The sequence below is a fragment of the Heterodontus francisci genome, chromosome 1 (genome assembly GCF_036365525.1).
Source record: "Heterodontus francisci isolate sHetFra1 chromosome 1, sHetFra1.hap1, whole genome shotgun sequence".
NCBI classification, from domain to species: Eukaryota; Metazoa; Chordata; class Chondrichthyes; order Heterodontiformes; family Heterodontidae; genus Heterodontus; species Heterodontus francisci.
The window spans coordinates 136,364,355-136,390,723 of NC_090371.1; the positions used below are offsets into that span (position 1 = coordinate 136,364,355).

Sequence of the window (26,369 nt, forward strand, 5' to 3'; positions counted from 1 at the left end):
AGATTCATTCTAGAGGCATAAAGGGGAAGATTAGAAGAAATTCCATCATGCAGTGATGAGAACACAAAATACACCATCATAACTGGCTACTGCAGCTAAAGCAGTCAGTCAATCATGAAATTTCAGACAAAATTAGCTAAACACTTCAATAAATATTGTTTATGGGAAAGTAGATTAGAATAGGCAATTCATGCTGAAATTTTATAGCACCTAATCACAACTCTCAAACATTTCAAAATACTTAACATCCAATGAATTAATTTGAAATGCAGTGACTATTATGTAGGCAAATATAACAATAAAACCCTCCTTCCCAAAATCCACAAACGGGACTGTCCCGGCAGACCCATTGTGTCAGCCTGCTCCTGCCCCACTGAACTTACTTCTTTTTTTTTTTAGAGATACAGCACTGAAACAGGCCCTTCGGCCCACCGAGTCTGTGCCGACCAGCAACCACCCATTTATACTGATCCCATATTCCTACCACATCCCCACCTGTCCCTATATATTTCCCTACCACCTACCTATACTAGGGGCAATTTATAATGGCCAATTTACCTACCAACCTGCAAGTCTTTAGGCTCGTGGGAGGAAACCGGAGCACCCGGAGAAAACCCACGCAGACACAGGGAGAACTTGCAAACTCCACACAGGCAGTACCCAGAATTGAACCTGGGTCACTGGAGCTGTGAGGCTGCGGTGCTAACCACTGCGCCACTGTTCTTCCTATCTAGACTCTATCTTTTCTCCGCTGGTCCAATCTCTTCCCACCTACATCCGTGACTCTTCTGACGCCCTACGTCATTTTGATAATTTCCAGTTTCCTGGTCCCAACCGCCTCCTCTTCACTATGGACGTCCAATCGCTCTACACCTCCATCCCCCACCAGGATGGTTTGAGGGCTCTCCGCTTCTTCCTGGAACAGAGGCCCAACCAGTCCCCATCCACCACCACCCTCCTCCGCCTGGCTGAACTTGTTCTCACATTGAACAACTTCTCCTTCAACTCCACGCACTTCCTTCAAGTAAAAGGTGTCGCTATGGGTACCCGCATGGGTCCTAGTTATGCCTGTCTTTTCGTGGGATATGTCGAGCATTCTTTGTTCCAGTCCTACTCAGGCCCCCTCCCCCAACTCTTTTTCCGGTACATTGATGACTGTATCGGTGCAGTTTCCTGCTCCCACCCCGAACTGGAAAACTTTATCAACTTTGCTTCCAATTTCCACCCTTCTCTCACCTTTACATGGTCCATCTCTGACACTTCCCTTCCCTTCCTCGACTTCTCTGTCTCCATCTCTGGGGATAGGTTGTCTACCAATATCCATTATAAGCCCACCGACTCCCGCAGCTACCTCGACTACACTTCTTCACACCCTACCTCCTGTAAGGACTCCATTCCATTCTCCCAGTTTCTCCGTCTCCGACGCATCTGCTCTGATGATGCTACCTTCCATGATATGACCTCCTTTTTCCTCAACCGAGGATTTCCCCCCACTGTGGTTGACAGGGCCCTCAACCGTGTCCGACCCATTCCCCGCACCTCTACCCTCACCCCTTCCCCTCCCTCCCAGAACCGTGACAGGGTTCCCCTTGTCCTCACTTTTCATCCCACCAGCCTCCATATCCAAAGGATCATCCTCCGCCATTTTCGCCACCTCCAGCGTGATGCCAATACCAGTCGCATCTTCCCCTCCCTTCCCCTGTCAGCATTCCGAAGGGATCGTTCCCTCCGCGACACCCTGGTCCACTCCTCCATTACCCCCACCACCTCGTCCCCGTCCCAGGGCACCTTCCCCTGCAATTGCAGGAGGTGTAATACCTGCCCACTTACCTCCTCTCTCCTCACTATCCCAGGCCCCAAACACTCCTTTCAGGTGAAGCAGCGATTTACTTGTACTTCTTTCAATGTAGTATACTGTATTCGCTGCTCACAGTGTGGTCTCCTCTACATTGGGGAGACCAAGCGCAGACTGGGTGACCGCTTTGCGGAACATCTCCGCTCAGTCCGCAAGCAGGACCCTGAGCTTCCGGTTGCTTGCCATTTCAACACTCCCCCCTGCTCTCATGCTCACATCTCTGTCCTGGGATTGCTGCAGTGTTCCAGTGAACATCAACGCAAGCTCGAGGAACAGCATCTCATCTACCGATTAGGCACACTACAGCCTGCCGGACTGAACATTGAGTTCAATAATTTCAGAGCATGACAGCCCCCCATTTTACTTTCATTTTTAGTTATTTTTTCTTCCTTTTTTCTACATTCTTTTTTACATTTTTTACAATCTTTTTTTGCATTTATTTCATTTCATCTTAGTTTGTTCAGTTTGCTTACCCACTGTTTTTTTCAGGTTTGCACTTGCTGCTGTTCAATATTCAGTGTATTAACACCTAATCTGTACTAATGCTTTGTCTTTCAACACACCATTAACATGTGGCCTGGTCCAATCTACACCTTCTCCTTTGTTATCTCTCGCCCCACCCCCACCTCACTTGCTTATAATCTGTGACTTTTCTTATATTTGTCAGTTCCGAAGAAGGGTCACTGACCCGAAACGTTAACTCTGCTTCTCTTTCCACAGATGCTGCCAGACCTGCTGAGTGATTCCAGCATTTCTTGTTTTTATTTCAGATTTCCAGTATCCGCAGTATTTTGCTTTTATAACAATAAAACATCTGCTTTGGAATCCACGGCAATATTTTGAAAAATGAATGGGGAGCTCTACCCCCTCTGCAATTAATCAAATAACATCGCTGAGCCAACCAAAACCACCAATGACTGATTAGCTGGCAATTTATCTCTAGGCTATTTGTGTGATCTTGCTGTGCACAAATGGCTCTTGTGTTTGCCTTACAAAGTTACCACACTTCAAAAATGTGTTTGCATACAACAAATTATTTTGAAGACAATCCCAAAATTCATGCTGTTCACCACAAAATATCTCCATTAACCATCCATTCCAGTGAAGCTATGATGCTGCATCGATCAATGTTGGAAATTGCCCAGGTATGTCCTGTTCATAAAATGCAGTCAATTATCATGCCATAAGCCTCCTCCTGATCATCAAAAGTGATGGAAAGAGTCATCAACAGTGCTATTAAGCTATATCTACGCCTCTGAACTATGTAACTTCAAATCTGATAACGCTTTGATCCAGATATAGATACATGAGGAGAGGCAAGTGTAACAATCCTCAACAACAGGACAGCATTCAACAGTGTTTGGTAGTGAGGGGCTCTGGAAAAACTGAAGTAAATGGGATTAAGAGGGAAACATCTTAATTGTCTGGCGTCATACCTGACAGAGGAACAACTTGCATTTATATTGTGTCTTTAATATAATAAAACATCCCAAAGCATTTCACAAGAGTGTAATAATGCAAAATTTGACACCCAACTGCATTAGAAGATATTAAGGCAGATGACCTAAAGCTTGATTGAAGAGGTGGGTTTTAAGGAGCAACTTAAAAGGAGAAAACTGAGTTAGAGGCAGAAAGGTTCTGAGAGGGAATTCTGGAGCTCAGGGCCTTGACTGCAGAAGGCACGGCCACCAATGACGAAGAAATTAAAATCGGGGATGTTCAAGAGGTCAAAATTAAAGGAATGTAGATGTCTCAGAGGTATTTGGGGCGGCAGATTATCAAAATAGGGAGGGGCGAGACCATGGAGTGATTTGAAAACAAGGATGAGAATTTTTAAATTGCTTAACCAGGAGTCAATGTAGGTCAGTGAACACAGTGGTGATAGGTCAACTGAACATTCGAGTGCGAATGGGACATGGGAAGCAGAGTTCTGGATCACCTCAAACTTGCAGCGGGACGAATGTGACAGACCAGCCGTGAGTGCGTTGGAATAGTCAAGTCGAGAGTCAAAGGCATGAATGAGGGTTTCAGAACCTGGTGAACTGAGACAGTGGCAGAGCCGCCGATGTTATTAAGATGGAAATAGCAGTTACAGCGATGGCACTGATATGTAATCGGAAGCTCATCTCTGAGTCAAATATGGTACCAAGGTTGTGAACAACCTCAGACAGTTGCCAGGGAGAGGGATGGAGTCAATGGCTTGGGAACAGAGATTGAAGTAGGGACTGAAGATAAGGGATTTTGTCATCCCAGTATTTAATTGGAGGAAATTTCTGCGCATCTAGTACTGGATGTTGAACAAGCAGCCTAATAATTTAGAAGTCGAGAGCGATGGTGGTGAGGTAGACCTGGATGTTGTCAACGTACAAGTGGAAACTGACACTTTTCGGATGATGTCACTGAGGGTCAGCATGTAGGTGAGACATAGGAGGGGGGGGGGGGGCAATGATAGATCCCTGGGGGATACCAGAGGTAATGGTATAAAAGCAGAAAGAGAAGCCGTTGCAGGCGATTCTCTGGCTTCTCTAATTCTCTGAATTAGATAGCGAAGAACGGAACCAGATGAGAGCAGTCTCACCCAGCTGGACGACAATGGAGAGGTGTTGGAGACGGATGGTGTGGTCAACCATGTCAAGATCTGCAGACAGGTCAAGAAGGACGAGATGGGAAAGTTTACCTTTGTCACAGTCACATAGGATATCATTTGAGGCTTTGATAAGAGCCATTTTGGTACTGTGGCAGGGGTGGAAACCTGATTGGAGGGATTCAAGCATGGAGTTCCAGAAAATACAGGCACAGATTTGGGAGGTGACGACGCATTTAAGGGCTTTGGAAAGGAAAGGGAAGTTGGAGATGGCAGTGGTAATTTGCAAGGATGTTGGGGTCAAGTGTTTTTTTTTGGAGGAGAGGGTTATGACAGTAGATTTGAAGGAGGGAGGGACAATACCTGAACAGAGAGAACAGTTAACAATATCAGCTAATGAGGGAGCCAGGAATGGAAGTTGGACAATCAGCAGTTTAATGTGAATAGGGTCAAGGGAGCAGGAGGTTAGTCTCATGGATGAGATGAGCTTGGAGAGAGCATGAGGGGAGATAGGAAAGAAATTAGAGGAAGGTACAAGCTTAGGGCTTGAGCAGGGGGGAGCTTTAGAGGAATTCTGGCCCAATGGACTAGTGAAAGGAGGAAAGCAGCAGAGGTAACAAATCTTCTTCTTCTTTGGCCTCCTTGTCTCGAGAGACAATGAGTATGCGCCTGGAGGTGGTCAGTGGTTTGTGCAGCAGCGCCTGGAATGGTTATAAAGGCCAATTCTAGAGTGACAGGCTCTTCCACAGGTGCTGCAGATAAAATTGGTTGTCGGGGCTGTTACACAATTGGCTCTTTCCTTGCGCTTCTGTCTTTTTTCCTGCCAACTGCTAAGTCTCTTCGACTCGCCACGTTTTAGCCCCGCCTTTATGGTTGCCCGCCAGCTCTGGCGATTGCTGGCAACTGACTCCCACGACTTGTGATCAATGTCACAGGACTTCATGTCCCGTTTGCAGACGTCTTTAAAGCGGAGACATGGACGGCCGGTGGGTCTGGTACCAGTGACGAGCTCGCTGTACAATGTGTCCTTGGGGATCCTGCCATCTTCCATGCGGCTCACATGGCGAAGCCATCTCAGGCGCCGCTGGCTTAGTAGGGTGTATATGCTGGGGATGTTGGCTGCCTCGAGGACTTCTGTGTTGGAGATACGGTCCTGCCACCTGATGCCAAGGATTTTCCGGAGGCAGCGAAGATGGAATGAGTTGAGATGTTGTCCAGGCCTCGCTGCCGTAGAGCAAGGTACTGAGGACACAGGCTTGATACACTCGGACTTTTGTGTTGTGTCAGTGCGCCATTTTCCCACACTCTCTTGGCCAGTCTGGACATAGCAGAGGAAGCCTTTCCCACGCGCTTGTTTAATTCTGCATCGAGAGACAGGTTACAGGTGATAGTTGAGCCTGGGTAGGTGAACTCTTGGACCACTTCCAGAGTGTGGTCGTCAATATTGATAGATGGGGCATTCCTGAAGTCCTGTCCCATGATGTTCGTTTTCTTGAAGCTGATGGTTAGGCCAAATTCATTGCAGGCAGCCGCAAACCTGTCGATGAGTCTCTGCAGACACTCTTCTGTGTGAGATGTTAACGCAGCATCGTCAGCAAAGAGGAGTTCCCTGATGAGGACTTTCCGTACTTTGGTCTTCGCTTTTAGACGGGCAAGGTTGAACAACCTGCCACCTGATCTTGTGTGGAGGAAAATTCCTTCTTCTGAGAACTTGAACACATGTGAGAGCAGCAGGGAGAAGATGATCCCAAACAGTGTAGGTGCGAGAACACAGCCCTGTTTCACGCCACTCAGAATTGGAAAGGGGTCAGACGAGGTGCCGCTATGCTGAATTGTGCCTTTCATATTGTCATGAAATGAGATGATGATACTTCGTAGCTTTGGTGGGCATCCAATCTTTTCTAGTAGTCTGAAGAGACCACTTCTGCTGACGAGGTCAAAGGCTTTGGTGCGATCAATGAAAGCAACGTAGAGGGGCATCTGTTGTTCACGGCATTTCTCCTGTAGCTGGCGAAGGGAGAACAGTATGTCAATGGTGGATCTCTCTGCTCGAAAGCCACACTGTGCCTCAGGGTAGACACGCTCAGCCAGCTTCTGGAGCCTGTTTAAAGCGACACGAGCGAAGACTTTCCCCACTATGCTGAGCAGGGAGATTCCACGTTAGCTGTTGCAGTCACTGCGGTCACCCTTGTTCTTATAGAGGGTGATGATATTGGCATCGCGCATCTCCTGTGGTACTGCTCCCTCATCCCAGCACAGGCAAAGCAGTTCATGCAGAGCTGAAAGTATAGCAGGCTTGGCACTCTTGATGATTTCAGGGGTAATGCCGTCCTTCCCAGGGGCTTTTCCACTGGCTCTCTGAGAATCAATGGCATCACGGAGTTCCAATTTTGTTGGCTGTACGTCCTGCTCATCCATGACTGGCAGAGACAGGGTTGCATTGAGGGTGGCCTCAGTGACAACATTTTCCCTGGAGTACAGTTCTAGGTAGTGTTCCACCCAGCGGTCCATTTGCTTGCGTTGTTCAGTGATTGTGTTCCCTGATTGAGATTTGAGGGGGGAAATCTTCTTGATGGTTGGCCCAAAAGCTCTCTTAATGCCATCATACATCCCTCTGATATTTCCTGTGTCAGAGGCCAGCTGAATATGACTGCATAGGTGTTGCCAGTTGTCATTTGCGCAGCGCCTGGCTGTTTTTTGTGCAGTGCTTCTGGCAGCTTTAAGTGCTATGGATGTTAACTCGCTGGGGGCTTTCTTGTAGTTCAGCAGTGCAATGCGCTTAGCGGCTATGACAGGTTCCAGCTCTTCAATGTGAGATTGAATCCAGTCTGAATTCCGCTTCACACAATTGCCATATATGGTCATTGCTGAGTCATAGATGGCGTCTCTGATGTGGGCCCACTTGGTCCCTGCATCCCCTGTGGGAGTGCTTTGGAGGGCTTTTCCAAGTGAATTTAGAAACTTGCGTAACAGCTGTGGAAGAGAAATTCTGCTCGTGTTGATGCGCGGGCGGCCCTTCTGCTTGGAGTGATGCAGCTTCTTTGGTTTAAGGCTAACCTTGCTGCACACCAGGGAGTGGTCGGTGTCGCAGTCCGCACTGTGGAAGCTGCGTGTGATTTGAACACTGTTTAAAGAGGCCTTGTGACGATGAGGTCCAGCTGGTGCCAACGACGTGATCTTGGGTGCCTTAAGAAACCTGGTGACAGGGTTTAGTGTGAAAGAATGAGTTGGTGATGCAGAGGTTATGATAGGTACACAACTCAAGCATCTATGCTCCAACACTCTGCTCCCCACCTGAAGTTAAAGACCAGTTCTATGAGGAACTCCAAAATATCATTAGTCGCATCCCCAACACCGAACACCTATTCCTGCTGGGGGACTTTAATGCCAGGGTTGGGGCCGACCATGACTCATGGCCTTCCTGCCTTGGGCGCTATGGCATTGGAAGGATGAATGACAATGGACAGAGACTGCTTGAGTTGTGTACCTATCAAAACCTCTGCAGAGGTAACAAATCAGATGGCCTTAATCTTGGTAACAAAAGGAGTTTAAGATGATTTGCAGTAGAGAAAAGAAGCCGGTGGTGATCTTTGCATTCCACAATGATCCTGGATTAATGAACAGTTCTGGCAGACTACAGCAAGACACAACAGTGTTATATTGTCCAGCCAGATCTGGTGGTGAATGGCTAAACCAATTTCTTGCTATATCCATTCAAATCTGCGTCCCTTGGAGTTAAGAGATCAGAGATGAGGGCCATATTAGTGACAATGGCCAGTGACAATGAGTGCGCAATAGTTTTAGTGTGGACTATGGCATCAAAGGTGGAGGTGAGGGTGCTTTTGAGCAAACCAGTAGCTGCAGAAATGTTGTGAACAGAGAGCCAAACAGGAAAGAAAATGGGAATAGGACAAACTGGATTGCTCTTCCAAACAGCCAGGGCAAACTCAATGGGCCAAATGGCCTCCTCTGCGCTGCACTATTCTATCATTCCAACGATTTACACAGCATTAACTGCACTGCCTACATCCAGCCTCTCTGTCACTTCATCAAATACTCAAACACAATTTGCTCTAAACAAATTTGTGCTGGGTCTTCTTTATTAGTCCTAGTGGTTATTACTTTTCACCCTGATTATTATTTCTAAAAGCTTCCCCACCAGCAATGTTAAACTGACTGGACCTTAGTTGCCAGGTTTACCCTCTCCGCTCTTTTGAACAAGGATGTAACATTTGCACTTTGGCCCTCTGCCACAACCCCTGCATCTAAGGAGAATTGAAAACTGCGGCCAGCGCCTCTGCAATTTCTAGCCTTACTTCCCTCAGCAACTTAGGATGCATTCTATTCCGACCAAGTGACATCCACTTTAAGTGCTTTATTATGTTAAAGGTGCTATATAAATACAAGTTGTTGTTAAGTACTGCCAGCCATTCTTTCAGAGCTTGAACTTGAAAAGCATGATCTTCCTCCATAGCAAAATTATACAGGCAGAGAACCCACCACCACTCTCAAGGCACTAAGCAGAAAAGCTGGGATTTTACCGAAGTGCTCAATCACCTGCTACCCCTTGTCCTCACCAGAGTTTTTCTCCCCAGAGTTGAAAATTCCTTCCTCTCCAGAGCAGAAATACAATGAACATAGCACAACTGCATTTTGTATTCCACAAGTGAACACAGATACTATGCTTACCCACTTGCACTTAATCCACACCATTGTAAAATTAGCAGATATGTGCACTGTGCAGAAATAGTGACTGCAACTCTGGGTTTGGAACTAGCCAACCTCTCCCCTAACTTAGCATTATTTACATGATTGTAATCCTCATCACTCCTCCCCCCCATACTCCATATCATTTTGATGATTGAAGCCCAAGAACCTCACTTGAACACATATAGGTTACCCTCCCAATTCACTGAAGATCACTTAGCCGAACAGAGCAGTCGTCTTTTCCCCTCTGCCCCTCTATTATCTTGTCTTCCCTCTCTCCTTCTTATTTCTCAAGCATCTATCTAATTTCCTTTTAAAAGCATGTATGAAACCCGAATTTCATAAGGCACCCTAAATACTATTGACTTTGAATGGATTTTAGACAAGCATTCACATTACAATGTGAGAAGAAGAATTTGTCTTGCAAGAGATTCTTCAGTTTGAAGAGTGCTTACTTACGATTTGCTGAGTTGGGTAAAAACAACTGTTAATCAATATCTCTTCCAAGACATCTTGATCTGTTAAAAGGGAAACAATGACAAACAAAATCATGTTGATATAATGGTATAATGTTTACCTAGTCCAAAACAACTCATTTTAAGTTTGGCTTACTACAACACATTGAGAAAGCCAACTCCGTTGCAATAGAAAAATTGCAAATCATGCACACTTTTGGTTTTCCCTTTACAACTGAAAACAAATGTAGTGAAAATCTTAATAAGCATGTCAAACTTCAAAACTATATGAAGCAATTTTCAAACCGTAGGTCACATTCAGAGTATATCTAATTACTACAACTAAGAATTATTGGCTTACTGAACCTAGTGGAGATTCTCTACGTAAAAATGTCAGTTATACACACTGGTTAAGATTATTAAGGATTAATTACGAAGCATCCCTTCAGTCATCTTAATAGGATAGATAATTACCTCTGAGACATAAAGGGGATTGGCATGTTAAATAGAAAAACCAGTGAAAGAGTTATTCATAATGACCTCAGAAAATAGGTATTTCCCTACCTCATTTCGACATCTAGTAGGCCATTCACACTAGATGGTGTTATCCTTGTTTATTTCACCACAGCATGTGGTATCTGGTATGAATTAAGTCTTGGGATGCCTGCAGCTATTTAAATTGGCAGTTCTACTGACCAACCCCTAGACAAGAAATGGGCTGGAAGTCAAGCTCCTCCCCCTCCACCCACGATTTTCTGTGGGCTTTGAGAACAAAGAAAAGGTCCACTGTCCAGGGGCAGTTGGCAAGGTGTGCTGACAGATCCAAGTGAAGTCCAGCAGTTTACCTTAACAGTAGAGCTAAACAGGCTAGTGTAAGCCCTGGGCTGCAAGACAGTTAGAGCATTGGCAAATATTACACATACACAGTCAATACAAAATTGCACTTTGGTTTGTGAATCTGGTCGGGCCCTCCCCCCAAAGTCTCCATCCCCAGACCCAAGATGGTGTATTGAAACATAAGGTAAGTCAGTAACATAAATGACATGGTAGTGAAAGTAAGAAATTAGCAGGGAAAACATTCACAAATGGGACAGAAACAAGGAAGGAGGGAAAATACCCAATAGTTCTGCCAAGTTCAATCTGGGCGTTGGGGACATCATTCTGGTAGGACTGTTGCCTGATATGTCACAAACAGAACTTTTTTTTTTCATTCTTTCATGGGATGTGGGCACTGCTGGCAAGGCCAGCATTTGTTGCCCATCCCCAATTGCCCTTCAGACAGTTGTGGTGAGCTGCCTTCTTGAACCGCTGAAGTCCATCTGGTGCGGGTACACCCATGGTGCTGTTAGGAAGAGAGTTCCAGGATTCTGACCCAGCAACAGAGAAGGAAAGGCAATATAGTTCCAAGTCAGGAAAGTGTATTGCTTGGGGGCGATGGGCGGCACAGTGGCGCAGTGGTTAGCACCGCAGCCTCACAGCTCCAGGGACCCGGGTTCGATTCCGGGTACTGCCTGTGTGGAGTTTGCAAGTTCTCCCTGTGTCTGCGTGGGTTTTCTCCGGGTGCTCCGGTTTCCTCCCACAAGCCAAAAGACTTGCAGGTTGATAGGTAAATTGGCCATTATAAATTGTCACTAGTATAGGTAGGTGGTAGGGAATGTAGGGACAGGTGGAGATGTTTGGTAGGAATATGGGATTAGTGTAGGATTAGTACAAATGGGTGGTTGATGTTCGGCACAGACTTGGTGGGCCAAGGGGCCTGTTTCAGTGCTGTATCTCTAATCTTGGAGGGGAACATACAGGTGGTGGTGTTCCCATGCATCTGCTGCCCTTGTGGGTGGTAGAGGTCACAGTTTGGAAAGGTGTTGTCAAAGCAGCCTTGGTGAGATGTTGCTGTGCATCTTGTGTATGGTACACACTGCTGCCACTGTGCATCGGTGATGGAGGGAGTGAATGCTTATGGTGGTGAATGGGGTGCCAATCAAGCAGATTATTTCGCTTGGATGGTGTCGAACTTCCCAAGTTTTGCTGGAGCTGCACTCATCTGGGCAAGTGGAGAGTATTCCATCATACTCCTGACTTGTGCTTTGTAGATTGTGGACAGACTTTGGGGAGTCAGGAGGAGAGATATTCACCTCAGAATTCCCAGTCTTTGCCCTGCTCTTGTAGCCACAGTATTTATATGGCTGGTCCAGTTCAGTTTCTGATCAATGGTAATCCCCAGGATGTTGATAGTGGGGGATTCAGCGATGATATTGCCATTGAATGTCAAGGGGAGATGGTTAGATTCTCTCTTGTTTGAGATAGTCATTGCCTGGCACTTGGTGTGGCACAATTGTTATTTGCCACTTATCAGCCCAGGCCTGAATGTTGCCCAGGTCTTGTTGCATATGGACACGGACTGCTTCAGCATCTGGAGTTACAAATGGTACTGAACATTGTACAATCATCAGCAAACATCCCCACTTCTCACCTTATGATGGAGGGAAGGTCATTGATGAAGCAGCTGGAGATGGTTGGGCCTAGGACACTACCCTGAGGAATTCCTACCGCAATGTCCTGGGACTAAGATGATTGGTCTTCAACAAACACAACCAAATCCTTTGTGCTAGGTATGACTTCAACCAGTGGACAGTTTCACCCTCATTCCCATTAACGTCAATTTTACTAGGGCTCCTTGATGCCCCACAGTCAAATGCTGCCTTGATGTTAAGGGAAGTCACTCGAGTTCAGCTCTTTTGTCCATGTTTGGACGAAAGCTGTAATGAGGTTAGTGGCCGTGGCGGAACCCAAACTGAGCATCAGCGAGCAGGTTATTGCTGTGTAAGTGCTGCTTGATAGCATTGTCAAAGACACCTTCAATCACTTGGCTATTAATGGCACATGTGCTGAATCCACATCAGTGTCTAAATGAGAGCCAAATGAATTATGAATTTCTTCTATGATAAGAGTGCCACACAATTTTCTAGCCTCGAGCAAGATAGGTCAATCCCAATGAAAATTTAGTGGGTTTACTGTAACACAGTCTATACAGCCTGCAGGCACCTCCACAGACATGGCAAATGTTGCAAAATATAAATAGGCAAGTGGGTGGAGTAATGACAAATGAAATTTAATGTAGACAGTATGAGGTACAGCATATAGGAAGGGAAAAAATAGATGGCATATGTATTTCATGAATGGGATTGAATTATGGATAGAGTACAAAATGATCTAGGTATTCTAGTTATTGGGGAGCAGCAAACAGAATGCTAAACTATATAGTTAATATAGCAGAGTGCAAATGAGCAGTTATGGTTAAACTGAACACTGCTCTTGTCACCACATATTCATTTAGTGTAATTGGTTGTGGTGACTCAAACAGGGAAGATATTCAAATTTCAGAGATAGTTCAGAGAAGAGCAAAAAGAGATTGACTCCGAGGAACAGAACTGCGTAATGCGGAAAGACTACTGGGCTTTTCTACCTTGAAAAGGTGGCTTTTGGGAGGTGACCTTAGAAGTAGACGATCTGATACATTGTAGAGAAAAGATAAATCCAAAATAGTTTCAGATTAATAAGACAAGCAGACATTCATTCAAATATTCACCTTAGAGCCCTCATAACATTTAAGAAGTATTTAGATGAGCACTTGAAACGCCATAGCATACAAGGCTAGGGGCCAAGTGCTGGAAAATGGGATTAGAATAGTTAGGTGCTTGATGGCCGGCACAGACACGATGAGCTGAAGGGCCTGTTTCTGTGCTGTATAACTCTGACTCCATGACTCTACAAGGCAAATTTAAGACTGATGTCAGGAAAATGATTGTTATGTAATAAAACAGTGATCAACACAAGCATTTAATAAATAGTTGAATGCTCAATTGCAGGAAGATGCTACAAAGACCAAAGTAGGTAACCAAAGGACGAATGGCCTTCCTTATCTGCATCTACCTTGAGAGATCAACAACAAAAATGTTATTGCCTGGAGGAGGCCAGTATAGGAACATAAGAAGCAGGAGTAGGACATTCAGCCCCTAGAGCCTGCTCCACCATTCAACTAGATCATGGCTGATCTTCTACCTCAACGCCATTTTCCTGTACTATCCCCATATCCCTTGATATCTTTAATATCTAGAAATCTATCGATCTCTGTCTTGAATCTACTCTATGACTGTGTCTCCACAGTCCTCTGGGGTCAAGAATTTCAAAGATTCACCACGCTCTGAGTGAAGAAATTCCTCATCTCAGTCCTAAATGGCCTACCTCTTATTGAGACTATATCCCCTGGTTCTCCCTGCTCAGCATAGTGGGGAAAGTCTTTGCTCGAGTCGCTCTGAACAGGCTCCAGAAGCTGGCAGAGCGCGTCTACCCTGAGGCACAGTGTGGCTTTCGTGCAGAGAGATCAACCGTTGACATGCTGTTCTCCCTTCGTCAGATACAGGAGAAATGCCGTGAACAACAGATGCCCCTCTACATTGCTTTCATTGATCTCACCAAAGCCTTTGACCTCGTCAGCAGACGTGGTCTCTTCAGACTACTAGAAAAGATTGGATGCCCACCAAAGCTACTAAGTATCATCACCTCATTCCATGACAATATGAAAGGCACAATTCAACATGGTGGCTCCTCATCAGAGCCCTGTCCTATCCTGAGTGGCGTGAAACAGGGCTGTGTTCTCGCACCCACACTTTTCGGGATTTTCTTCTCCCTGCTGCTTTCACATGCGTTCAAGTCCTCTGAAGAAGGAACTTTCCTCCACACAAGATCAGGGGGCAGGTTGTTCAACCTTGCCCGTCTAAGAGCGAAGTCCAAAGTACGGAAAGTCCTCATTGCTGACGATGCTGCTTTAACATCTCACACTGAAGAGTGTCTGCAGAGACAGGTTTGCGGCTGCCTGCAATGAATTTGGCCTAACCATCAGCCTCAAGAAAACAAACATCATGGGGCAGGATGTCAGAAATGCTCCATCCATCAATATAGGCGACCAGGCTCTGGAAGTGGTTCAAGAGTTCACCTACCTAGGCTCAACTATCACCAGTAACCTGTCTCCAGATGCAGAAATCAACAAGCGCATGGGAAAGGCTTCCACTGCTATGTCCAGACTGGCCAAGAGAGTGTGGGAAAATGGCGCGCTGACACGGAACACAAAAGTCCGAGTGTATCAGGCCTGTGTCCTCAGTACCTTGCTCTGTGGCAGCGAGGCCTGGACAATGTATGTCAGCCAAGAGCGACGTCTCAATTCATTCCATCTTCGCTGCCTCCGGAGAATACTTGGCATCAGGTGGCAGCACCGTATCTCCAACACAGAAGTCCTCGAGGCGGCCAACATCCCCAGCTTGTACACACTACTGAGTCAGCGGGGCTTGAGATGGCTTCGCCATGTGAGCCGCATGGAAGATGGCAGGATCCCCAAAGACACATTGTACAGCGAGCTCGCCACTGGTATCAGACCCACCGGCCGTCCATGTCTCCGCTTTAAAGACGTCTGCAAACGCGACATGAAATCCTGTGACACTAATCACAAGTCGTGGGAGTCAGTTGCCAGCGTTCGCCAGAGCTGGCGGGCAGCCATAAAGACGGGGCTAAAATGTGGCGAGTCGAAGAGACTTAGTAGTGGGCAGGAAAAAAGACAAAAGCGCAAGGGGAGAGCCAACTGTGTAACAGCCCCAACAAACAAATTTTTCTGCAGCACCTGTGGAAGAGCCTGTCACTCTAGAATTGGCCTTTATAGCCACTCCAGGCGCTGCTTCACAAACCACTGACCACCTCCAGGCGCGTATCCATTGTCTCTCGAGATAAGGAGGCCAAAGAAGATCCCCTGGTTCTCAACCTCTCAGCCAGGGGAAATATCCTTCCTACATTGAGCCCTGTAAGAATTTCGTATGCTTCAAGGAAATCACCTCTCATTCTTAACTCGAGAGAATACAGACCCAGCCTCCTCAATGTCTCCTCATAAGACAATCCCACCATCCCAGGAATTAGTTTATGATCAATATGAAACCCAAGTATAATTCATCACTTTCTACTTTGCAGGGGAAAGGCGGCAAAAGAAAATATAAACACAGGGTCCAAATTTAAGTCTCCAAATAGTACATCTGCATGTCGGCACATTTCATATAATGGACCTTTAATGACTTGAACACTCCAGCAAACAGTTTGAGAGATTTTATTCTACTCGATTTTACTATCTAAAATACAAACCAGGGTATTAAAATTTACCCCAGTAACTAATGGAGTAAAATTCTACTGCATGCTGTAAACCATATAAATGCCTTACTGCAATAAAATGCAACATTCTCAATACAGGCATATATTTTCAGTGTTCTTGAATGCCAATTGTCTTCATTAGAATGTTAATGAAACATAGTGAAAAGGCACTATGTACAGTAGGATATATATTTTTAGTGATCACAGCTTGTAGTGATCATTCAGTCTTACAGATGAATTTTTACCTTCTAAGCCCATTTCTCATTTGTGCCAATGTGTTTGTCCTTGCTTATCAGTTATTTTTTGGTTTTAAGGTCAGATAGATGTGATTTTTTCCCCCATGTTTCACAGGTAGAAAATTATGCACCTTGTTTGAGCACGACTGAGCTGCAGCTAAAAGATTTGAACAACAAGAATGTCAATTAGAACTGGCGAGACCCTGTCTGAACAATAAAATTGGCCATGCCAATTCGTATGGAGTATCTTTTCTCCAAAACAGCAGCAAGCCTTGTACAAGTTTGCCAATTTCAAATGCCTGGAAGAACTCACTGTGGCTTCCTGAAGCAAGGTGAAGATTTTGCAGGACGTTTAGATGATGTTGAATATTAGCCAGAGTTCTGGCAAAATACTAACATCTCACAGCACACATGGATAAAAATCACAAATGGCCAGCTGACCCAGATCACAAGATATAATAGTAAAGACCCAGGTTTTGAGAACAAACTTGACACAGCCTGCCACTTACGTATTTCATGTTTGTAGCGCTGTATTGCTGTTTCTCAGCAATTTTTAAAAAATGAAAACTGTTCCAATTGACTATTTGATTAGTGAAGTACACCACTGCATAGATCCACACGTAATGATAAATGATGTAACAATTCAACAGAGAGCTGTCAAAATCGCTTGTTATAAATAATGCCACAGTATTTCAAAGCTTACTGCAAAAACATTTTCAGTTGTGAGTTTAGCATCCCAGTGTTATTGTTACCCTCATATTCCCTCTTTCATAACATTGTTAATTTTCTTTCCTCGTTCACACACCATTGTCCACCCATCATCCTAGTGATTCTACATTGTATTTATTTCATGGATGCAATATCCTTTCTAAAGTGATGTACTCAAATTGCATAACTCCAGCCGAACCAATGTTCTATAGAGATCCAGGATGTCTTATTGCATTTATTTTTCCCGTTCCTCTGTAATTTTATGCCCTTTCATTTTTCTTTCCTATCCATGTAATTTCTGGTATTTTTCAACCTCTTAAAAAAATCTACCCATTTGTTTTACTTACATTTCAGGGCATTGAAGGCTAGCTCGTACACCCAGCGTTGCAGTTTCTCATCTTTGATTTCTGGGATAGTCAATTCTGGATCTTTGTCATAGTTTATAAGCCTTCTAGAAGTAGGTTTCTCAACAAGTATGTTCTGAAATATGTCAGATGAAATCTTGTAGACATAATCAGGGTAGCCATTCTTTTCACAATGAAATGCAACATCCTTCTCACCAGTACGTATCCTACGCGAGATGATCAATTCGTCAAGATTTGAGATTTCAGATGTAATTTCAGTTGAATAACCTGTTTCATATTTTGCATGCGGCATTTCTGAACTCGCTTGTAATTGGATGACAGACTGAAATATTCAAATAAGTTCCAGTTTCCTGCAAAGATCAGAATGCAAATTCACACTAGCTGATGACAAATTATATGAATCAAAAATAAAACTACTTAAGACTTAATTACCATAATAACCAGAGTAATTCAGACATGAAACCAAACTTTACAAAAATTGCCCATAAATAAATGAGCTGTCACACTGTCACACCAGAAAAGTACGCTTAACTTTTCACTTTCACAGTGGATTACTACTTCAGTTTCTATTGCTGTTTTCCCCTCTTTTTAAAACATCCCCACCCCCTTGTCAATTTTATCTACTAGATTTCTTTCTCTCCTCTCCTGCAGACATTGATTTTTAAATAAAGTGCAGTTCAATTAGTGTTGATCATGCTCCTATACCTCAACCAAGCAACCATTATTCATGAGAATCTTGGCAGTAGCAACAGGTTATTTGACTGCAAAGGACACCATAGATCAAACCTAATTCCATCCTCTCCCAACATCTATGCATACCTTACAGCAGAATTCAGTGGATACTGGTTAGGACTGGAATGCTGGCCAGCTTTTCCATCCCTATCTCAGGAATACTGAGTCCAACTGCAGTGTCATCACTGCCTCCACAACTCAGATAGTTTACTAAGCACAGACTGAGGATCTAGTCCAAATGGCTCATCCATTCAGTGCATAGTGTCAGCCTTGGCTCAGTGGTACCATTTTCAATCTCAGAAGGTGTTAAATTCATGTTTCACTTCAGAGACTTGAGCATATAATCCAGGTTGACACTTTAGTGCAGTACTAAGGAAATGCAGCCACTGTCGGAGGTCTCGTCTTTCAGATGACATTTCAAACAATGGCCCCATTTCCCCTCTCAGATCAACATAAAAAATCCCATGGTGCTAGATCAAAGAGCAGGGGAGTCCTTCCAGATGTCCTGGCCAATATTTATCTTGCTCCCTCGACCAATATCACTAAAACATTCCTTTTGGGCCTCCTTATCTCGAGAGACAATGGATACGCGCCTGGAGGTGGTCAGTGGTTTGTGAAGCAGCGCCTGGAGTGGCTATAAAGGCCAATTCTGGAGTAACAGGCTCTTCCACAGGTGCACAGTACTAAAACATTATCTGCTCATTATCACACTGTTGAACGTGGGGCCTTGCTGCATGTAAATTGGCTGCAGCATTTCCTACACTTCAAAATAACTTTATTGGCTGTGAAGTGCTTTGGGACAACCTCAGGTCGTGAAAGATGCTTTCTTTTTCTTTGCATAAACTCAAGCATTGAGGCAGCTTGTGTTTTTGCTTTTTAAAGGCATTCATTCTCAGTTATTTCATCATCTCCATTCAAGTTAAAAGGGGGCGCAGGAGCACATTGTGGGTACAATGTGCACAAATTGTTGAAGACTGCATGGAGCACAAAAGCATGGTGAACTGGGCACCACACTTTAGGAAGGAGGTGAACTTATAGAGAGGGTAGAAAAAAGATTTACAAGAATGCTTCCAGAGATGAAGGACTTCAGTTATGTGGATCAGTTGGGGAAACCGAAGTTATACTCCTTAGAGAGAAGATCGACAGGAGATTTAATAGAGGCATTAAAAATCATCGGGGTCCGCACAGGGTAAATACAAAAAAGGTTCAAAAACCAGAGGACACCAATTTAAGGTGAATGGGAAAAGAACCAAAGGCGACATAAGGAAAAACATTTTTACGCAGTGAATGTTTAAGATCTGGAGTGCACTGCCCGAGTGTGTGGAGGAAGCAAATTCAACTGTGGCTTTCAAAAGGGTATTGGATAATTATCTGAAGAGAAAAGAATTGCAGGACTACAGGGAAAAGGCATGAAAGTGGGACTAGCTGAGTTGTTCTTGCAGAGAGCTGGCACGGATGCAATGGGTCTAATGGCCTCCTTCTGTGCTATAACCATTCCATGTTTCTAAGTTTATATATTCATAGCTAGATTTTTTTCAATTATTTACTGACAAAACTTGACAATGCACAAGTTTCCTACCTTGTTTGAATTGTCAGGAATATTAATTTACACCATAAACTTCAATTTATATTACAAGTTGTGCATCTTTTCTCAAAAACTGCCATTGAAACTAAAAAAACTAATGCCTTCATTGAAGCCTCTGGACCCTGCTGAAAAGCTGCTATTGAAACTAAAAATACCTAGTGCCGTAATTACTTTCACCCTGCACTCATTATTTATATTTTCATTAATGTGTGATATTCAATACGTAATAGTTGTTTTTTTTGTTAATACTATAAAAGTTATTTCCCATGAAACATCACTTTGTCTATGATGTCACAATAACCACTTTAAGTAGCAGTTTTTCCATTACATCACCAGTCATTAACTGACCAACACGTCACTTTTTTACATATTTAAAAAAGTCAGAGAGAGATAGAAGAGGTTGGAGCATTGGAGAATGCTGGGGTGGAAAGGGAAAAAGACTATGTAGGAATTTAAACAAGAGGATGAGAATTTCAGGTATTGGGAGACCATAACACAATGTAGGGCAGCAATGGCAAGGGTAACAGACAAGCAGGACTTAGTGCAAGATAGGGTACAGACAACAGAGTTTGGGATGACCTGAAATTTATGGAGCATGAGAAGCCAGCCATGAAAATTGGGGTAGAGGCAGGAGGCAACAAATACATGCATGAGGGGATCAGCATCAGATGGCTTGAAATAGGGGCACAGCACAGGCAGAGTTAAAAGCAGGTAGTCTTTGTGGAAGAGACAATATGGAGGAATCGAAAGTTCAGCATAGGGTTTAATAAGACAGATCTTATAGACAGTCTTCTCCACTCTCAGACACTGGCAGGAATCAAGGGGAGGAGAAAGAGGATGAAATAGGTGGTGAAGGTATGAAATTTGTGGTGAAGGCCGACTTAAGTCTTCCCAATCTTTAGCGGGGTAAAATTGTGGCTCATCCAAAATTGGGTGTCCGGCTGTTTGCCTGACAGTACAGAGGAAGTGGAGGGATCAAAAGTGATGGTAGAAAGGTACAGCTTTTGCATATCAGTGTATACATGTAAGCTGACTCCCACCAAGAGACAATATTTAGCTAAGAGGAAGGGGAAGAGGATGGATCCCAGAGGGCAGGGATTTTGTCAAGGGCCAGCAAGATAAGATGAGAACGAACAGCAATCCCCCAAGTTGAACAGCCGAGAAGCATTGGAGGAGGATGTATAATTGAGGTTGAGGAGGATGTATAATTGAGGTTAAGGAGGGATAATGCAGAGAGAGGATGCCATTTTGATTCAAAAGTAAAATACTGCAGATGCTGAAAATCTGAAATAACAAAATGCTCGAAATATTCAGCGAGTCAGGCAGCATCTCTAGAGAAATGAGCAGTTAATGCTTCAGGTCAATGAGTTTCGTCAGAACTGGAAAAAGTTAAGAGTTGGAATAGGTTTTAAGTAAGTAGAGACAGGGAAAGGTGGTGGGTCGGGGGGCGGAAGAGAACCCTTTCCTTTTTCCCCTTCTCCTCTATACCCCTTCTGAAAGATTAATTCTGTTCCTCTTGCTACAGATGCTACCTTACCTGCTGAAAATTCCCAGAATTTTCTGGTTTTTGTCATTTCTGATTTTGGTTAGGGCTGTTTCTAAACTGTGGGAGGGTGAGAAATCTGAATGGAGAGATTCAAAGATTTGCCTGAGTTCGGCACCGATCGGAGAGGCAACAACATATTGGAGGTGAGGTAAGGTTAGGAGACAGACAGATCAAGGGTGGATCAAATCTTCATTTCACAAGTTTGAAAACTGAACAGCTCTTGCTGACAGTGGGAGCAGAGGAACACAATACGAGATATCTACCACTTAACAAAATCAAATCTCAACTTAATACACGCACTTTTTCACCCAGTCACAAGTATTAAACATCATTTATTACACTAAACCTTCCATAAAAATCGTTAATCTACTTTCAAAGAACAATGTAAGTTTGTAGAATGTTTTCCCTCCCCGCCCTTCTTTTCAGGCAGTAACAGCAGAGCCTCTTTCCCTTTGGTTTAACAGAGCTGTGATTACAGGTGCACGGATTAATTTAGCTACCACCGCTGAAATCCTTACCGTGCTTGAGTTCCACCAAATATCGAGATGCTTGTGAACGGGGGTAAAGGAGCGAACGCTGAGTTGAGTTAAGCTGCTACAGACACCCCCTCCTCTGCCAGGCGGCTCAGTGACCTCAGTGCCGGGGCGGTATCATTCAAATATGGAGTGCTCCACTGCACTAATGGTGGGGTGCCGAGAGGGAAGACATTTCACCTCCACACAAACAGCGAATAGCTCGCCCTTCCCCTCATTAAACACCATGGCGGTTCTAATACCACATTTCCTACACAATCCTCAGTTATGTTGTTTCTTGTGGTAATGGGTGGCTGCTGTCCATCTCTGTGCGACACACCCCTCGTCGCGCACGGTACCGGCGGGGCAGCGGTCTCTATGGTAACTGCGCCGGGAGCGGGACGCCAGCGCTGGGTGGGCCCCGGCCGCAGGCTGGGCGCTAGCGCGAAGCTGCACCGGCTGGGTGGTGGCTCCTGGTGAGCAAGTCTTTTATTTATTTATTTATTTATTTAGAGATACAGCACTGAAACAGGCCCTTCAGCCCACCGAGTCTGTGCCGACCAGCAACCACCCATTTATACTAATCCTACATTAACCCCATATTCCCTACCATATCCCCACCATTCTCCTACCACCTACCTACACTAGGGGCAATTTACAATGGCCAATTTACCTATCAACCTGCAAGTCTTTGGCGGTAGGAGGAAACTGGAGCACCCGGAGGAAACCCACGCGGTCACAGGGAGAGCTTGCAAACTGCACACAGGCAGTACCCAGAACTGAACCCGGGTCGCTGGAGCTGTGAGGCTGTGGTGCTAACCACTGCGCCGCCCACAGTGGGTGACTTTAATTTGCATATAGATTGAGCAAATCAAATTAGCCACAATACCATAGAGGAGGAATTCATGGAGTGTATGCGGGATGGTTTTCTGGACCAATACATAGAGGAACCAACTAGAGAACAAGCCATCCTAGACTGTGTATTATGTAATGAGAGGGGAATAATTAATAATCTAGTTGTGTGAGACCCCTTGGGGGATGAGCGACCATAATATGAAGAATTCAATTAAGATGGAGAGTGACGTAGTTGATTCTGAGACTAGGGTCCTGAATCTTAAAGGAAACGGAGAAGGTATGAGGTGCGAGTTGGCTATGATGGATTGGGAAACGTTACTTAAAAGGGATGACTGTGGATAGGCAATGGCAAACATTTGAAGAGCGTATGGATGAACTGCAACAATTGTTTATTCCTGTCTGGTGCAAAAGTAAAAACAGGGAACATGGAAAACCCCTCAAACTATATCGGGAATATTTTCGTCTGCTGTAAAATGTATATGGCATGAGAAATTAAATGGTAGGGTTGTGAGGCAACTCATGATGGTATTGAAGGAAATGGACCTCCTTTGCACTGTTTGTAATTTTTGACTTGGTGCTGTTTAGAACTGTTTTGTCATGTATTTTTTTTAACAGATTTTTATGAATAAAGTATATTTTGGAAATAAAAGAAGTAAAATGGGAAAGGTAGTCAAACCATGAGTTAGCAGATCTGACCAGATGAGTTTGTGGAAGCATCAAATATGCTGATTATGTCTGTAAAATCAACTTTGATGGGAGTTTTTGCTGATTTGGTCATGACACAAACTTGTATTTTTTTGGTTTACATTGGGCCATTTGTTGTATTCAGATCTATTTAAATGATAAGGTGAATTGACCTCACTGATTTCAGAGCAGGTCAGACTAAGCTGGTTGTGGTGGTGAAACGCTTGTTTCCTTGTCTCTGGGTCTCCATTTTCTTTGGTGACCCTGAGCTTTCTTTGGGTCTTTTTCCGCTTAACGCTGACTCGCCGTGCACCGCAACGGTTAAATTCCTTTTGATTATATGAAATTTTAGATTTTTCTTTATCGCACAGCACTTCAAGATGTTGGAAAATTCACCAATAAAAAGAGAAACTTTCCTGGGGCGCACCTTTGTAAAATAAAATTTTATATCACAGCTCACCACTACAAATATTCAGAACTACAAAGTTCAGAAGAAGGGTCACTGACCTGAAACGTTAACTCTGCTTCTCTCTCCATAGATGCTGCCAGACCGGCTGAGTATTTCCAGCATTTCTTGTTTGTGTTTCAGATTTCCAGCATTTGCAGTATTTTGCTTTTATTTTACAAATATTACACTGTTGGGTACTTTCACTTTGGTTGCATTTAGTGACACTGGCGCTGTCAATTGCGGTTGGCGGTTTCTATAGGCAATGAAGAGGTATCCGCACTTTTCAGAATTTGAGGCCAATTTGTTCAAGGTTTTGCACGTTTTATGAAATGAGGCGATTTGTTCACCAGTTTTATAGTGCCTTTAGGGGTTGTTTTGGCTGTCCAAGAATATTAGTTGATGGAATGTCAGAAATATTTTATAGCTTATTCTAATTATTATGGTAAATCTGCCTCTGGCTATAGCAGAATCTAGCGTTTGGTCTTGTATGTGGAAGGTGGACAGAAAGCCTCATAGTTATGAAAATTCTCTAGGTGTACAAAAGTGTGCTAGAGGTTAGTGTTATGACTTCAGTGAGATCATTAACATTAAAACATGAGATATGAACCTGCAGACCAATTTAACAACAAGATTGCTGCACCTCCGCTCAGTCCAAAAGCATGACCACCGAGCTTCCGGTTGCTTGCAGTTTCAAGACTCCCCCCTGCTCTCATGCCAACATTTCTGCTTTTTGTCCTGCTCCAGTGAACATCAATGCAAGCTCGAGGAGCAGCACCTGATCTTTCAATTAGGCACTTTCCAGCCTTGCGGACTGAACATTGAGTTCAATAACTTTAGACCATAACTGGCCTTTTAATATTTTATTTTTTAACCATGTGCCTGCTTTTCATGTAGTCAGAGTTGCTCATTATTCTGCTATTAACACTCTCTCTGGACTAATGCTTTGTCTTTCACCACAAGCATTAACACACGCTTTCCCTTTGTTCCAGGACAGCTTTGTTATTTAATCTCCCTCCACCCTATCAAACACCTTCCCATTTGTTCTCTCCCCCACTCCCCTCCCCTTCACTTGCTTAAAACCTAATTCTTTTCTAACCCTTTCCAGTTCTGGTGAAAGGTCACAGACTGAAATGTTAACTTTGCTTCTCTCTCCTCAGACACTGCCAGATCTGCTGAGTATTTCCAGCAATTTTGATTTGTTTCAGATTTCCAGCATCTGCGGTATTTTGCTTTTATTACACAACAAGATTTCATGTTTAAAGATTTTTATTATAACAGGTAAACTAAAAAAAATCCCCATTAACTAACTGGTACTTTGTAAGTAGCCGATACCCCAAATTACAGAGAAAGGTATTTGTTCACTTATTAAAACACTTGGCAACCTCACACTACAGTTATATGTTACACAGTCCTCATTGATGGCAAAATCTTTGCAGCTAACAGTCCCAAACTCCTAGTTGCAATGGGTTGGATCTCAGAGACATTTTTTCAAAGTCAATGTCCTCTTTGCTCATTTCTTCCAAGCACTTTCAACCTGGATGTCCGCGAATAAGGCGATTCCTGGTGATCCTGTTGGGTCTTTTACTTCTCTGCAAATCTCAACTTTCAAAACAGGTTCAAGTCTTTGCAGCCTTTCACTGTATCAGTCCTCTGAGGGCAGGTGTTTCCTCTCTTTCCTATCTGAGGCTGCCACCGCTGATCTTCTTGACAGTCTGCCTGCCTTCTGAAAATCTGTTGAATTTATGTGGAAACAAGAGTCAAAGCCACCTTCCGCGTACAAGACCAAACACTAATACGCACATGGGGCTGGATTTTACCAGCCCTTCGACGCCGCGGAAAGCAGCGAGGGGGCCGGTAAAATGCTGCAGGTAGAGGCCCGCCTTGACCCGTGACATTGAGACGGGCCCGCCGCATATTGCTGCCAGCGGCAGGAGCTCGGTGCGGCCCCCCCGCCGCATGGCAGCTTCGCCACAATTAGCATATGGTAAGGAGTACTTACCCATGCTGATTATGCAGCCCGCCGCCTCTCAACTGACACTTCTGGATTTTTCGTTGAACAAACAGCTATCACATGCTGTCCCGTTCACGATCTGAAAAGCCAGTGGGTCTTCAGAGGCAGAAGTTGTCTCCAGTGAAGATAAGTTGTGTTATTCAGGGGTCTCACTCTGCATTACGGAAAGGAGGAGGGAGGGGGGGATGTTCAGGGGTCTAACTCTGCATTCCTAAAGGAAGGAGGGAGGAGGGGATATGCAGGGGTCTAACTCTGCATTCTGGAAGGGAGGAGGGACTGGGATAACTGGAGGGAAATCTGTGTTGGCATGAAGGGAGGTACCATGTACCATCCCTCCATGAACAGTGTATGCTCTGTGTTTGTGAGGGGGCAATGGCACACTAGGCACCTTGTGTGTGGGGAGGGTGCCAGAAAGGGCAGGAACATTAAGGTTATATGGATGGTGGGGGCAATCGATTCAGCTGGTAGGATGTGGTCATGCTGTGCCACTCTGAGTGTTGACCAACATGGGCAATGCCATGGCACACCACATAACAGATCCAGGAAAGCAGCTGATGTACCCGTCAACATCAATCCCTGCCCTATTAGGAACCTCTGATTACATGCAGGGTTCAACTTTATTTATCATATGGAAATAAATATGGCTCATCCTACATTGTGTGATCCTCTACACATGAGGATCCGTATGCGCCAGAGTCAATACCAATAGGCAGGTGCGATCCACGTAGAGGCCCCAGGACTTTCATTTATATAGCACCCTTCACGACCACAGGATGTCCCAAAGTACTTTTGAACCGTAGTCACTGTTGTAGGGAACACAGCAACCATTTGTGCACAGCAGGCTTCCACAAACAGCAGTGTGATAATGACCAAATAATCTGTTTTATTGATGTTGGTTCT

At 44.4% G+C, this 26,369-nt stretch overlaps 1 protein-coding gene across 3 annotated transcripts in view; it reads right to left on the reverse strand.

Annotated features, from left to right (window-relative positions):
* LOC137372492 (putative methyltransferase NSUN7) overlaps nucleotides 1-21,773 on the reverse strand; it is a 168,348-nt gene extending 146,575 nt beyond the window's left edge. For all 3 annotated transcript variants that reach the window (XM_068036371.1, XM_068036380.1, XM_068036365.1), the window contains exons 1-3: nucleotides 21,478-21,773; nucleotides 17,079-17,446; nucleotides 9,606-9,664 (exon numbers count right to left, since the gene is read on the reverse strand). In XM_068036371.1, coding sequence (XP_067892472.1) covers nucleotides 9,606-9,664; nucleotides 17,079-17,388 — 369 coding nt within the window. In that variant the 5' untranslated portion in view covers nucleotides 17,389-17,446; nucleotides 21,478-21,773. The remainder of the gene's footprint in view (nucleotides 1-9,605; nucleotides 9,665-17,078; nucleotides 17,447-21,477) is intronic.
* Between the last annotated feature and the right edge of the window lie 4,596 nt (nucleotides 21,774-26,369).